This window comes from Nannobrachium achirus (genome assembly GCF_963921795.1).
Source record: "Nannobrachium achirus genome assembly, chromosome: 8".
Taxonomy (NCBI): domain Eukaryota; kingdom Metazoa; phylum Chordata; class Actinopteri; order Myctophiformes; family Myctophidae; genus Nannobrachium; species Nannobrachium achirus.
Window position 1 is genome coordinate 25,590,804 of NC_137817.1, and position 15,365 is coordinate 25,606,168.

Sequence of the window (15,365 nt, forward strand, 5' to 3'; positions counted from 1 at the left end):
GAGATAAGCGACCATCAGGTCACATATATACACATTAATGGTGTCTTCAAAAAGCAACCTCATGGTGGCGCTAGCAGAGGGGCATGTGAGAAATCAGGGGTGGAAGTTGTGGTTTTCCAGCCAAGGAGTGTGTGTGCAAAGTTTGGCATGGATAGGGGCAACGGTGGCGGAGATAAGAGTAGGGCCAAAAGTGTGACGTGATGTGACGGACAGACAGACGGACTGACTGACAGCCAGCCGGTGGAGGTTTTTGATAGTAACTGCGACCTGACAGTCGCAAGGCCGTCGCACAAAAGTAGTGAAAACAGCCGTTCTACAAGCACACAACGACTCGCGGTGCGAGGCGTTGTGTGCTTGTGGATCGGCTGTTTTCACTAGTTTAGTACATTTTTTAAATGATAAAACTGAACGGTTTGTACATACAAGGTTTCCACCCGACAACGACGGTATGCATGTACGTACAGTATGTGTGTTTGCCTGCGTGCACGTGTCTGTGTGTCTCTCTCCGCGTGTACCTTCGGCCGGATCAAAGGTTCCGTGGCTGACAGCGCAGCGGTTGCAGTGTCACACAGCCAGCCCCGCAGGAATGTTCTGTGGTCCAGGGATGGAGGGATGGGCAGCGGAGCCTCATTAGTGCGGGCCCCCCCACTCCCCCCCAACCTGTCAGCCCGTGTTAGCCACAGCCTGCCACAGACGCACGCTGGGGGTGCGGCTGCTTCCTGTGGATGATTTCCTGTCTGTTTGTCTCACTGTCTGGCTGGATGGGTACCTGGCTGACTGTCCAGCTCTGTGCTCCTCTAAGCTTTTCATTTCAAGGACCCCCATACTGTAACTCTGAGCGTACTTAATGGTCTGTTTGGTTCCATTTTGTACACTCTCAAGAGTTACAGACCTGTAAGGGTCCATTTAGAACCCCTCGAGGAACTTTGAGCCGGTCTCACTTTGAGAACATTGGTCTCAGTGGTTCTCAAACTTGGGGTCGGGATCCAAATTATTTTGTGGGGTCCCCAGATGATAGCTTAATGTATATTTTTTTCTCACTCAACGGTAAACAAACCAACACACAGAATAAGTGTATACAATGTCAAATATTAAGTAAGCAAGAGGCGAACATTGTGAAAATAGCCGATCTACACGCTCACAACGCCTCACTATTTTCACAATATTTATCTGTGGAACCGAGTCACATTAAATGTAATACCTACAATTCCAAGTGCTTGTCAGGGTGGGGGGGTCCCCAGTTCAAATATGTTTATTTTGGGGGTCACGGTCTATAAAGATTTGAGAACCCCTGGTCTAGCTGGTCTGAATACTTGTCTCTAACTAGATTTCTTTTTGTTGTGTCATTCCATGTGATAAGTCTCTTTTTATTAGACTGGCTATGTGACTTTCTGTCTAATATTTGGCCTATATCTCTGCCTGTCACTGTCAACAATGGCAATACAAGATACTGAAGATACTTCATTGCTAGTTCATTCAGAGAGACTGAAATCTCTCTACATTCCTAGACACACACACACATGCATCTCGTCAGAGATGTGTCAGAGCACTATAGGTTGCCTGCAGCGCAGCGGCCCTGCATGGGCACTTTCGCGGTTCAGAGCCTTGCTCAAGGGCGTCCGCGTCAGCAAATATTCATTTTCTGGCTGCTTTCCCGCCTGCCGCGCACGTCTATCCTCTGAGGAGGCGCGACCGCGGGTTCAAGGGTCACGCGCGGGTGTTGTCTCTTACGATATTCACAATTAACCCCGTTGAGCGGGGCTTCCCTCTGTTTTCACACCGCAGCGTGGTGACGGAGCTCAGGAAAGGGAAATATAAAGCACTTGGAACAACAGCACAATGCTGAGTGGACCCTCGCAGCCCACCCCAGCATCCACCCCACTGGAACAGCACAATGCTGAGTGGACCCTCGCAGCCCACCCCAGCATCCACCCCACTGGAACAGCACAATGCTGAGTGGACCCTCGCAGCCCACCCCAGCATCCACCCCACTGGAACGCAAACAAACCAAGGACGCTGCGCTCCGAGAGAGACTCTCTATCTCCCTTTTTTTTTCCTTCTTCTGTACCGCAGTGATTTGTTATTAAATACATGACACCGTCGCACGATGACAATAGCTGACCGGCAAGTTCACAATGTGTCTCGATGCAATGTATTGTGAGCTTGTAGAGGTTTGCTGTGTGACACCACCAGTGTATGATGTTGTCTAGTTTAAGCAGATGGGTCTATGACATTTTAGAAAATACCTGGTGCCAAGGTTAATGTGGTTAAATACATGAATTACTACATTTGGGTTTGATATTAACATATTCCACTGTATAATCAATAATCATAATCATAGTCAGTGATGAGAACACTTTGATTGATCGATTGGTTAGTTGATTGGTTGGTTCGTTGGATGATTTATTGATTGGCATGTTTTCTTAACAAAAATGCATATAGATGAAAATATATTATTTGTACATTATGTCAAAAAGATAAAACACTAAGTAGCTCAAGAGCTAAAGTGTGACCAATCTGTACATTCTGTTTTTATTAATTTAATCTTTTCTTACCATTACATTTTCTGACCATTATTGGCATGTTTCAGCTTTCCAAATGGTAATTGTGAGCTCTGGATCCACTGAGATTGTTATGTTTTTTTCACTGAATGGCAGGATTATTGATTTATTTGTTAAATTGAACACCTGTTTATTCAAATGACAGATTATATATAGTCCAGGGATCTCACATCAAGAGCCCCTAAACATATACGCTGCAGGTCAGAGGGCCCATGAGGGTAGATTTGTGTTGTTCTGTATATGATATACTGTCATGTGTCATGTGTGTCTACAATGTAGGAGGGAAAATAACATTAGGCAGATTGGAATCTCGGTTCAGGTATGAAGCATTACAGAATAACCATACATTCTCAATTTGTGCAAATAAATAAAAAATCGTCTATTTAAAATAGCCGATTTACCAGCTCACAATGCATCACATTTCGCAATTCACATTGCGATGCGTTGTGAGCTTGTAGAGCTGATACATTTGCAGTGAGCGTATTTTGTAAATGTAAAAAAGAAATTAAGAAAAACTGAAAAAAAAAAGTTGCCACCCACTGTTTGTCCAGGCTATGCGACCTCGACTGTGACTTCAGATCCCGTGGAACCACAGCATTACCAACCTTCTACACTATGGGACCGGGACTACAGATCCTGTGGCAAAAATAATAAACAGCATAGGTTTGGGAAAAGCGAAAAGTCGACTTTCTCACTCCCTGCAAATGTCCATGTTCCCTGTGCAAGTTCAGATCGATTAGTCAACCCACCAAGGAGGAAAATGGAGGCGGACAGATGGACTGAAAGAGTTTGGTTCATTTTATTGTAGGATTATTGAAAACGTGCCCAAAATTGGGACGCCAGGGTTAATGTGGTTAAACCTCGTGAAGCACCATACTTTAGGTACCAGTGGTGTGGTCCAACATAATCATTAAATACTTCAACCATATATACTTAGTTGACCAGGGTTCCCCATGTCCCCAGGGGTCCGTAGAAGGCCCGCTCCTTTTTTTTCTCTACACTGTGGGCTCTATTTACCGGTATGTCCACGTCTTTTATCCCTAAACGTTTTCACCATTTTGTTACTATTTAGATTTTTTTTTAAAGTTGTACCATGTAACTTTTTTTATAAAACAAATCTTAAAATTGTCCTAACTGTTAAATCGCTAAAGTTTTAGAACACCCACTCCGTTATTTTCAGCTTCTGAAGCCTTCTCTTTATATGTTTTCTATGATCCTGGCCGTGGACCGGATTTCGCGCCAAAATGACGTAATCTGCATCATCTGTATACGTTGTGTATACGTTGCCCTATCACATCGCCGATCATGCACACATGGTACACTACCGGCCAATCACAGCGCATCTTGAAGTGGGGTCGCCATATTTGTAGTCGCCCGTGTGTCTCTTTACTCAAAAGGTAATCTCGCCTACCAGGCAGGGTGAAGTAGTCCGTTTCTCCGGAATGCCTGAACGCACAGGAACCAGGGACCCCTCTAAAGATAGCTCTCGGCGTTGTGGAGGCAGACGCGGGGGTGTGAAGGTACGAAAAACGGGCGAAAGACGCGAACGCGACCGCGGTTTGCTATAGGGCTACTGACCACTAGTTGAGCATCTTACACAGTATAGCTTTAAATATCTGTTCTACAAGCTCACAACATGTTGATGTAGATCAGCTAATTTAAGTATTTTAAAATGTTTTACAAAATAGTGAAAAAAAGGCACAAAAAAAAAGGGCCAAATGTATGGCCCCGAATAGGGCCACTATAGGATCCATGCGGGTGCGACATTTGTGAAGATCCAAGGCCACCACTCTCAAATAGACTCTCTCTCTCTCTCCTTCTCTCTCTCTCTCTCTCTCTCTCTCTCTCTCTCTCTCTCTCTCTCTCTCTCTCTCTCTCTCTCTCCCAGGTGATGGTGATGATGAGTTTGCCCTCTACCCTGCTGACATCTTGGATGACATGTGTGTGTCTGACGGAGACCCTGCCGCGCCGTCCTCGGCCCTGGCAGAGGACCCCCCGTCCCCGCCGATCTCCGCCGACGAGGCCTCGCCCCCCCAGCCTCACCCCTCGCCCTACCTCCACCCGGCCTTGTCCTACGTCGCCCCCCGTCAGGAGGACACCCTGCCCGTCCCCCCGGACTTTGAGCTGCGGGAGTCAGGCGTTCCGGGAGCCGGCCTGGGCGTCTGGTCCCAGAGGAGAGTGGACGTCGGCGAGCGCTTCGGACCGTACGTGGGGGAGCAGAAGCCCTGCCTCCGAGACCCCACTCAGGGCTGGCAGGTAGGAACCGAAAAAGAAAGAAAAACCCAACAACAACTAACTGATACACACCTGTCCTCTAAAACAGCGGTTCTCAACCTGGGGGGTGCCCAAATTATTTTGGGGGGTCCCCAGATGTTTAGCTAAATGTTAACATAACAAGTTTAATTGTATAGACGGTGTCTGCACATTTCTAAAGTGACAATTTAAGGACTCTAAAACGAATCTTAAACATTGGCCAAATTGTCAAATATTAGAGGCAGACATTGTGAAAATAGCAGATCTACATGCTCACAACGCCACCTCGCATTGCGAGGTGTTGTGAGCATATAGATCGGCTATTTTCACAATAGAACCGTGTTATACAAAATGTAATTCCCCAACTCTTAGCGATCGTCAGGGTGGGGGTGTCCCAAGTTAAAATATGATTATTTTGGGTCACGGCCTGAAAAGGTTGAGAACTGCTCTAAAATATCCAAACATAAAGGTTAAAAACCTTTGTGTACAGACTACAGAGGCGCTTATGAACATTTCCTAATAGCCAGAGCACACTGCCACGTTCCATGTGAACTTTACAAGAAGTCACATTTTAATGTATTTTTTTTTCTCCACATTGACACATTGGTTTTGTGGGTATACTAAACCTTTAGTTAAAGTGATGAAATTCATTGAAAACACCGTTGGAAGTTGGAACACCGAAGCAGCTGCTTTCCTCTGACGGGGGACAGGGGTACTGGGGGGCTCCTCTGTGGTCAGTCGAGTCCACATCTTCCTGATCGCTCCTCTCTCTCTCTCTCTCTCTCTCTCTCTCTCTCTCTCTCTCTCTCTCTCTCTATTTCCACCCATGTCGTCATGTGTTCACATTTAGCCACAGTGTTGTTGCCGCTGCCGCTGTTTGTTGCCCGGTGATGTCACGTCAGCCCAGGAGGAGCCCATCAGGGTCCATGCTCTTAACTCAATTAAAATGAAACGCCATAAATCCTGCCTTGGTCCCAGTTAGAGACCCACTGCGACCACTGGCCAATCACATATTGGTCAGCCGACGCACAAAATCGAAGGCAGGGTCACAGGACAAGGTCAAAGGTTAGGTGCTGGTCTCAGTCATTGTCAGGCCCCGTTTGGTTTTTACTGAGCGGGAGGGGGGGAGGGGGAGCGTATCAGCCTGATTGAGTCTCCCTAAACAGATCATCTCTAATTTGGATGTGAGGGCTTAAGACCTGCAAACCCACTTATAGGCCCTTTGTACCTTTTGTAAAAGAGAAGCAAGCATATTAATGATGGCACCCAGGGGTGTCCCACCAAATTCTGGGCCCTGGAGTACAAGGATTCCCTGCATGAATGTTCTTCATAGGGGGGGGTGGTTTAACCCATTTAGACTGGGAACGCATTACGCATTATTTTTTGCTTTAACCATTGAACAAAAATAGCAGAGTTACAAGCTGGCAGTGCGGCACTCGGTGCCGCGCTGCGAGCTTGTAGATCCGCTATTTTTGAAAAATCGTGAAAATTTGTCTTTTGAATTGTCTTTGAATATTTCAAATCCTTCTAAGATTTTTTTTTTGAAAAACCTATGTTTCCTGTAAGCAAAATCTTAGTTACAAATGTTCGCTTAAAAACACATATATTCAAAGATTTGCACACATTTTCACGACTTTTCAAAAATGGCAGATCTCCAAGCTCGCATCGCGGCACTCGGTGCCGCGCTGTGAGCTTGTATATCTGCTATTTTTCAATGGCTAAAGTATTAAATAATTAAGGCTCCTCCACCTTGGGGCCCTAGTGACTCAGTCCCACTTTTCCCCCCCTTGTGACGCCCTTGGATGGCACGCCATGCCGTCAGAGCTTGAGCAGCAATCCCCCCCCCTTCTTTTCAGCATCGCCGTCCGTCTGTCCCCCCCCCTCCCCACCATGCAAACCCTTAAGCTGGTTTTTATGCTTTCTGACTGTGTTGGTAGAACATCAGCGTAGCGTCGGCTCATATAAATAGTTTTGGATTTGGCGCTGGTCGCGCTGCTTGGGCTCGCATCATAGAGAGCGCTCGCTCGGTTCTGACTCAGTGGTTTGGGCTGGGACCAGACTCAAATAAATTATTCACTCCCCCGTTTTTTTTTTGTATTTGTTTTATTTTGCTCCGGACTCCCCTTCCTCCTGGAAACAAGTTCTCCTTCATTATCTACCGCTCTGTGAGACTCAGCACATCAATTCCTCTAACAGCGAAATAAAAAATCTTTTTTCTTTTTTTCCCCCTCCCCTTCCCCACGTTTTGCTAACATTGGGTTTTAATATGATTGAAAAAGTCCCTGTCCCTCCCAGAGAGATTTACGGCCGCTTGAACAAGCTTGCTCTCAGGGTTTTCTTTTTCTTTTTCCTTTTTTTTCCCAGGGAAGGAAATAAAGGAGAAAAAAAAAAAAAAAAAAAAAAGGTTTCATGAATTTTAATCCGGTGGTAATTTATGGGGAGCTTGAATAATATGTATTTAAAAAGCTGAAGAGCCGGGAGTATGTGGAGGGGTTGAGCGGGAGAGAGAGAGAGAGAGAGAGAGAGAGAGAGAGAGAGGGATGGAGGGGAAGGATGGGATCCCGGAGAGGCAGCACTGTATCACAATGTTTAATTACCTGGCTGACAGCGGGCTATAACTCTTTCCATTAAGTAAATAAGTTGTAAAGAATTTATGATGAAATGCCACATTATTCAGAACGGATATTCAGTGATGACATCCCCCGGCATTAAATATGGTAAACGCCATTAAGCCCTCCTCCCCGATACACCCCACTCACTCTCCCCCCCAACCCCACCCCACCTCCCGGCCGCCCTATACCGTCTGCCACCCATCCCCGGTGGTGGAAAAAGTACTCACATTCTTTACTTAAGTAAAAGTATCAAAACTGCAATGTTAGAGGTACTCTGTTACAGGTAAAAGTCCGGAATTCATAATGTACCTGAGTAAAAGTACGAAAGTATTGGCATCAAAATGTACTTAAAGTACCAAAAGTAAAAGTATAAATTTTTTTTGAAAATAGCAGATCTACAAGCTCACAACGTGTCGCATCGCGTGAGCTTGTAGATCGGCTATTTTCAAACAGCCTATAGGTATAAAACATGGCTAAAGTGGTTAATGTGCGTTTTAAAATATTATAACTTATATCTGAAAAGTAACTAGTAACTAAAGTTTTCAAATAAATGTAGTGGAGTAAAAGTAAAAATAATTGGACCGGAGATGGAGTAGAAGAGAAGTAAAAGCATTTGAAATTGGAAATACACAAATACCTCCTAATTGTACTTAAGCACAGTACTTAAGTAAATGTACTTAGTTCCTTTACACCACTTCCCATCCCTCGCTTCGCTCCCCCCTCCCCATCCCTGGAGCCCCCCACCACCACCCCGTCCCCCTCCCCTCTCCGCCCGTAAAGCGTCAATATGCCAATAAGCTGGTGGAGGGGGGGGGGGGGGGTCTGTAAAAAATAAAATTGATTTGGTAAATGTGAGTTAAGATAGATATGTGTGCTTTCATCATCAATTCTTGCGCGGCGCGCGGCAGCGTGGAGGTGATGTCACCGGCCGAGGGAGCGATAAAGTGGTGCTGCCCATCTGCTGGAGCAGCTTGATGGAGGGCCACTGTGCGGCACCGAGGCCCCGCCGGTGACAGACCGGGGGGAAGTTTGTCACCAGGGAGGCCACCGCTCCTCCGCGCCATCAACATAAATTCGGGGGCTTTATTCATAAAGGGGAAGCGTGAGTTATGGCCTCCATGATGTTTTATGAATACAGGAATGGTGACTTATGGGAAAGATAGGTTCGGTAAATAAAAAAGGGAGAGAGCGAGGCTGCGGAGGGGACTGTCAGCTATAGGCCCGGGCCGGGGACGTGCAGCAGCCCACCGACCGCAGAGCCAAGACGGGAGCTGACGCTGCCATTAGGGCGTGTGTGTGTGCTGTGTGTGTGTGTGTGTGTGTGTGTGTGTGTGTGTGTGTGTGTGTGTGTGTTTGTGTGTGTGTGTGTGTGTGTGTGTGTGTGTGTGTGTGTGTGTGTGTGTGTGTGTGTGTGTGTGTGTGTGTGTGTGTGTGTGTGTGTGTGTGTGTGTGTGTGTGTGTGTGTGTGTGTGTGTGTGGTATTGGTGTATTTCTTCATCATGTGAAGTTGGCAAAGAAAGAAATAAAGTATAAGAATGACCGAATGACTCTCTCTCTATCTATTTGTGATCAAGAATAGTGTGATCACCTCACTATTGCAAGTTCTTTCCTTAACAGACTATTCCTCTACCTTGCCTGGATAGTAAGACAGGTCCAAGGCCTCAATACAGTATATCAATGTAGCTTTGGGCTCTTATTTGAGATTAGACCTGAGTTCTTTGGTTCTTCAAGTTCCTAGTTATCGGCCGATTTAGTAAGTCGGGCTTGTCAAGCCGCAAGGACAATATAGGGAGGATTGGATTCTCCTGAAACTTTGTCTTATTATACAGCACAGAGTTGGTTAGTTGATGGTATCATACACTTATACGACTTGTAATCTTGGTATATTCCAAATAATACTTCACAACTCGGAGTTATTACTTACAACAACTCGTATTGCTAGTGGCGATTCTAGCCTTTATATGGTCTATCTATCTATCTATCTATCTATCTATCTATCTATCTATCTATCTATCTATCTATCTATCTATCTATCTATCTATCTATCTATCTATCTATCTATCTATCTATCCATCTATCTACAGTACAAGTGTATGTACACACAGACTGTACATTGCCTTTTACCTGTTCATTACTCTATGGCTCACTCTATCATGTGAAGAGGCACAGAATGTCACAGTATGTCCTGTTATTGCCTGTACCGCTTTTCTCATGTTGACTTTGAGCAAATCATTGGGGTCAGTTCCTTTTAAATCCAATCAATTCAAATGCAAATTGAGACTATGGACAATGTATGAATGATTAGCCTTTTATTGATTTGACATTTACATAAACTTGTATTATACAAATATGAGGGGGGAAATGAAATAAATAAATAAATCATATGATTAAAACCTATATTTTGAATACATTCTCTAAATAAGTGAGTTGACCTTACAACCCTTAGTGTTTGTCAGAGACAGGCTTGGGGGGGGGGGGGCATAAAGCTGACAGGGGCAGCAGGACTAGAGGTCATCGAGAGAGAGTATATAGGAGAGATGAATAGTTTACAATGAACTCATACCTTGGTTCTGCAATCCACGTAAAGAGGTGGTGCCATAGTTTTGTACTTTTTCTGGTTTTATGTGTCTATGAGGTTGACCCCCTGGTGTGTGCCGATCCAAAAACAGTGAGTAAATGACATCGTGTGTGGCTTCAGCTGGGTCACCACCCACCTGACAACCAGACATATCGTCACTGTCGGGCAGAAACCTTGTATCTCCAAGTTTCAAATTTGTATGTTAGTAAGTAAAGCCCAGCTTCATCATACAAGGCCTTTGCACAAAGGTAGTGAAAACAGCAGATCTACAAGCACACAACGCCTCGCGGTGTGAGGTGTTGTGTGCTTGTAGATCGGCTGTTTTCACTAGTTTCAATCATTTTTAAAATGATGAATGCAAAACGAATGGTTTTGGACATACAAGGTTTCCACCTGACAACAACGATATACTTAATGAACTGGTGGATGTGGCCACATAGAAAGCTCATTTTAACTCTTTCTGTACACTCAGAATCATGGCACTGCATCTTTAACTCTGCAAGCTGTGATGATGCTTCATGGTTCATACACGGTAAAATCACTGGTGTTCATTTCACTCTGACGGGATCTAAATAGACCTGTAAGGGTCCATTCATTTGGGTAACATGGATAAATAAACACTGAGGAATTGGCTTTGTATTATTGTTCCTCGTCGTGGCTAAATTAACTTTGGAAAGTACAATATTTGTTTTAGTTCCTTTGAAAATAAGTAGCAAAAGCAAAATATAGATCCTAATAACTTTGCATTAACTACTCAAAAATAATTTGAGTTCATATGTGATAACAATGGGCCGCCCTGCTCACCATCATTGTCATGTTCGTCTTGTCTTTGTTTTTGGCTCACTTAGAAACTCCTCTTAACACCCGGATGCCCCCATCAGTCTCTCTCTGTCTGAATCGCTGGGGTTCACATTGAAATTCAAGCTCTGCTTGTGTCCGTCCCTCTCCTCGCCAGCAAAACCACAACAATGAGACAGAAGAGAGTGAGAGTCCCAGAGAGAGTTATCCTGGACTAAATGAGCCCGCAGGCTCACCCGTACTCACTGTCCCGTGGGATTATGGATCCTGGCTTTTTAGAGGCAGGTTTTTAGAAAGCCGGGTGGTGTCCCCCCGGCCCGTTGTAGGGGCAATGGGCGGGGCGGGCCAGTGGGGGGAGGATGAGGGGGTCCTCAGAGCTTTTGTGCACCTCTCGAGTGAGAGGCGGAGGTAGAGGTGGAGATGGTTAGAGGTGGAGGAGTAGGAGAGGGGCAGTGGAGGAGATTAACAGTGCCAGTTGAATGGGAGAGGAGGATTAGGTTGGCTGGGGCCGGGAACGTCCCTGGCTCTGCCTGTCTCCTGGACTGCCTGAGAGGAGGATGGAGGGATGGGTGGGTGAAGGAGGAGAGGATGGAGGGATGGGTGAAGGAGATGAGGAGGAGAGGGCTGTCCGGCCCGGGGCTCCAAGGGGCCCGTGGGGGGACGTCCCTCATTGACACTTTTGTCAGCTGAAAATGTTGCAGGTGCAAGCATCTGTTATTGCTTTTTTGTTTGTATTACTATTATTATTTGTTGGCATCCTTTATTCTTTCTTTCCGTGTTTTAGGAGCCGTCAGTCTTATTTTCAGATTGACATTTTAAGTATGCAATTTTGAAAATGTACAATGGGTTTTGAATTGGTTTTATGGGCCCCAGAGTCATGGAAACTACTCAGCACATAAGAAGGGTCACAGAAACCCTCGACTCAGTAACAATGTCAATATAAAGTTAAGAAATACATCCGAGTTCCGGTTTTAACACAAGTACAAGTGTTGCTGTTGCAATGGCAATATATAGCTGGAACAGGACATGGTAGAAAGAGACCATGAGAAAGAGAGACAAACTGAGGAGGAGAGAGAGGGCAAGAGAGAGACAGAAAGGGTACAAAAAAAAGATAGAAGAAAGAATGAGTGTGGATGTGTGTGCACGCGCATGCACACTCGCATGCCCGTGTGATAGCGTGAGAGTGTGTGTGTGTGTGTGTGTGTGGAGGGCGTTTCGAGAGGGCGTGTTTTCTGTGCACGGGATAAGCTGCTGTCCTGAATGAATGCAGATGTCTCTGACTTGACTGTCCCCCCTGTCTCCGGCGGTTCTGACGGGGCCTGTCACCTCTCTCTGTCACCGCAGTGAAAGAGCCACTCTTAGTGGCTGAGCCCAGAAAAAGGGGTCCGTTAATCCCCGGCCCCCTGCCACATCCCCGTCCACTGTCAGGAGAGATGGCTCTCCCCACAGCAGCGCTTAGAAAGGCAGGCGTATATAGGGATGAACCTCTCTGTCACTCACGGACGTACCTCTCAATGGACACCACACACATTATTCGCACGAACTACACACACTCGCATGAACATGTACACACTGACTTTTTTAGAAATTCAAAGAGGGGAAAGTCCTGCTATTTTTTGCTATATAGGAGTCTGTGAATGGGAGGGGGGTATCGGAGCATTGTTGTCGTGTGAACACAGCGGCTGTGCCGACGTCATCCGCGGGGCCGACGCCTGTTCTCTCCTGAGGAGAGAAAGTGCTGCTGAGGTAGAGTTTTGTAGTAATGACTGAGCAGTTCACTGAATACTCAAGGGTCTCATTGGCACTTAATGAATTGTAGAGAAAACAATAAAAACCATTAAATGCCTCGGCGTGCGAGCGGATAGCAAGACGTGGGGTTGCGAGGCTGTAAGCTCGCCAGAATGTTCTCGACAAGTGAGCCTTCGCGAGTCCTATTCTATAGTCTCTGAAGAGGAAGGAAGATATCATTTAATTACGGCTGTGGATACGAGATATCATTTAATTATGCTCTCCTTGCTATCGCGCACATAGTATATTATAATGACAGCTGAGCCGCTATGAGCCCGGCCCTGTGTGCGCGCATGGATTAAGGTTTGAGCTTGTGCTGGGACTATGGCTGGGGAAGCAGGAGATAGGGATAGTTCTGTCTGCTGAGGATAAGTTGGAGATTGTCCAGGATTTTAAGGGTAAGGGGAGGTCCTCCTGTGCAAGGACCAGCACTTACTGACCTGATCATGACCTAAGAGAAAAATGGCTGCTGTGCGTGTAAAGTCTATTGTTCGGCTCGGGGGCTGATGATGAACCTAGGGCATACTTGGGCAACTGGTGGCCCGGGGGCCACACCTTTACTTAATGCGGCCCGCAGGTTGATATCGGAAAACTGATAGACTTCAGGTATTAATTTACAATTCTAAACATGCAAACATGACATTTAGTCTATATTAGTAGCTTAATGACTAATACTAGTCGTTTTTATGCCCAATGTATTTGTATTTAAGTTCATAAAGTTTTAAATTAAAACATTTTAAATTAAATATTTTCAGGATTCCAATTCAAAAATTGCAAAAATAGCAGATCTACAAGCTCAAAACGCGTCACACTGCAACGGATTTTGAGCTTGTAGATCGGCTATTTTTGCTATTTTTGACTGTATATGCATTGTGGCCCTCTGGAGTGAGTGTGAAAATATAGTGGCCCTCTCCATCATCAAAGTTGCCCACCCCTGACCTAGGGCCAAGTCAGAATCATTGCCTGTGTGTGGAAGCAATGGGAAACATCTCTATTGTTCTAACAAAGTCTGAAGCAGCGTGGCTGTGGCTTGGGCCTCAGGGACACCTCATCGTTCCCCTGCATTGTGTTGGAGCCGTGGCCAGCCATGATAATCAGCTTACTGGACTAATGTGTGCCCCAGCTCCAGTCTCTGCTCCAAAGTCAGCTAGCCCTTGATCCAGTCTCAAACGAGGCCAGTTTTAGAACTAGCTCCTCGTTTTCCAAACACAGCCCTGGCCCTATAGACCCCTCACCCCCTCACAACACTACACCACCATAACTCCACTTCACTCAAACCAACATCTGAACTGAATCAGCTCTACTCGTCTCTGCCCCATCTTCTGTCCAGATCAATCTTTACACTATATAACATCAAGAGTAAGTAATAAATCAGCAATCTGACGTATAATTATTTATTAGAGCTTTCTACAGAAATATTGAAAATATTTCAAAATAAATATATTACGTCCGTCTTAACATCAGTTCCACACAAAGCACGATAACTAATACTAAGATGCGAATATCCACATTGATGTTGCCGTTATAATTGTGGGAATTGTCTTTAAAACGATATATTTATAGTTCTCGTGCTTAGCTTGTTGTGGACGAGGCACATTTTCAAATGAGCAATGTGTAGTGCTCTACTCTCAGGACCCACACAGTTTACGTTTCTGCGTAACATTATGTTCGTTGTTGTCGGGTGGAAAAAACGTTTTGCATTTATCATAAAAAAAACAGATTTAAACTAGTGAAAATAGACGATCTACCTCGCACCGCGAGGCGTTGTGTGCTTGTAGATCGGCGAAGCAGGGCTTTATGGTGAAGCAGGGCTTTACTTTATGAAAAAAACAAGCAAACTGAAAATGAAACTTGGAGATACGAGCTTTCTGCCCGACAGTGACGATTTGGAATTCAACTGAATGTAAAGTAAATGGCCCCTGACCGTGTTGAGCACATTGTACGTGTGTTCGTCTGCTGAGGCACCAGGACTCCTCTGGCCCCCTGGCTTCCTTCTTCTTCTGGTGAGTGTGTGTGGAGTGTGTGTTTGGCTCCCCCCAATTAAAGTGCCCCAGAGATGTCTGCAGCCGAGTGTGTGTGTGTGTGTGTGTGTGTGTGTGTGTGTGTGTGTGTGTGTGTGTGTGTGTGTGTGTGTGTGTGTGTGTGTGTGTGTGTGTGTGTGTGTGTGTGTGTGTGTGTGTGTGTGTGTGTGTGTGTGTGTCTGTGTCCGCCTTTGTCTCACCCTGGCCTCTGTCAGGGGAGATGAGCTCTCCATCCAGTGTAACTGGAGCTTGATTGTCTCTCCAGGAATGCCGTCCATTGAAAATGGAAAAAAAGACAAAACAAGCTGGGGGTTCGTCTCCCTGCCTCTTACTTGATTAGTAATCCCTTTCTTCGGGCTAATCTGTCATGTTTAGTGTTGCCGAGTTACGCCGTGTGGGGAGAGAGAGAGAGAGAGAGTTCCTCTCCATCAATGGAATTTTACACTTTCTCTGGTAGTTACTTTGCTCTAACAGTCAAGATGGAGGGAAAAAAAGAAACGTTACAAATTTCTGATTTCCTCTTCACCCCCCCAACTACTCCCTCTCCTTCACGTCCTCTCCCTCCTCCATTCTCCTATTCCCTTCTTTTCCTCTTTACTCACCCCCTCCTCCCCGCCTCTCATGTATGTCTGTGAGTTCCCAGCGGGGAGGGGAAGCTAGGTTAACTAACTGAACAAAGTCAGAGTGAATTGAGAAAGGACAAAGGCGGCCATTAGGGGGGCAGTGCCAGAGGAAGGTGTAGGGGGCAGGCACA

The 15,365-nt window shown here is 45.7% G+C and overlaps 1 protein-coding gene across 1 annotated transcript in view; it reads left to right on the forward strand.

Annotated features, from left to right (window-relative positions):
- mecom (MDS1 and EVI1 complex locus) overlaps positions 1-15,365 on the forward strand; it is a 271,852-nt gene that overhangs the window by 80,995 nt on the left and 175,492 nt on the right. Inside the window, exon 2 of the mRNA XM_080731581.1 lies at positions 4,450-4,817. Within this exon, the coding sequence (XP_080587707.1) occupies positions 4,450-4,817 (368 nt within the window). The remainder of the gene's footprint in view (positions 1-4,449; positions 4,818-15,365) is intronic.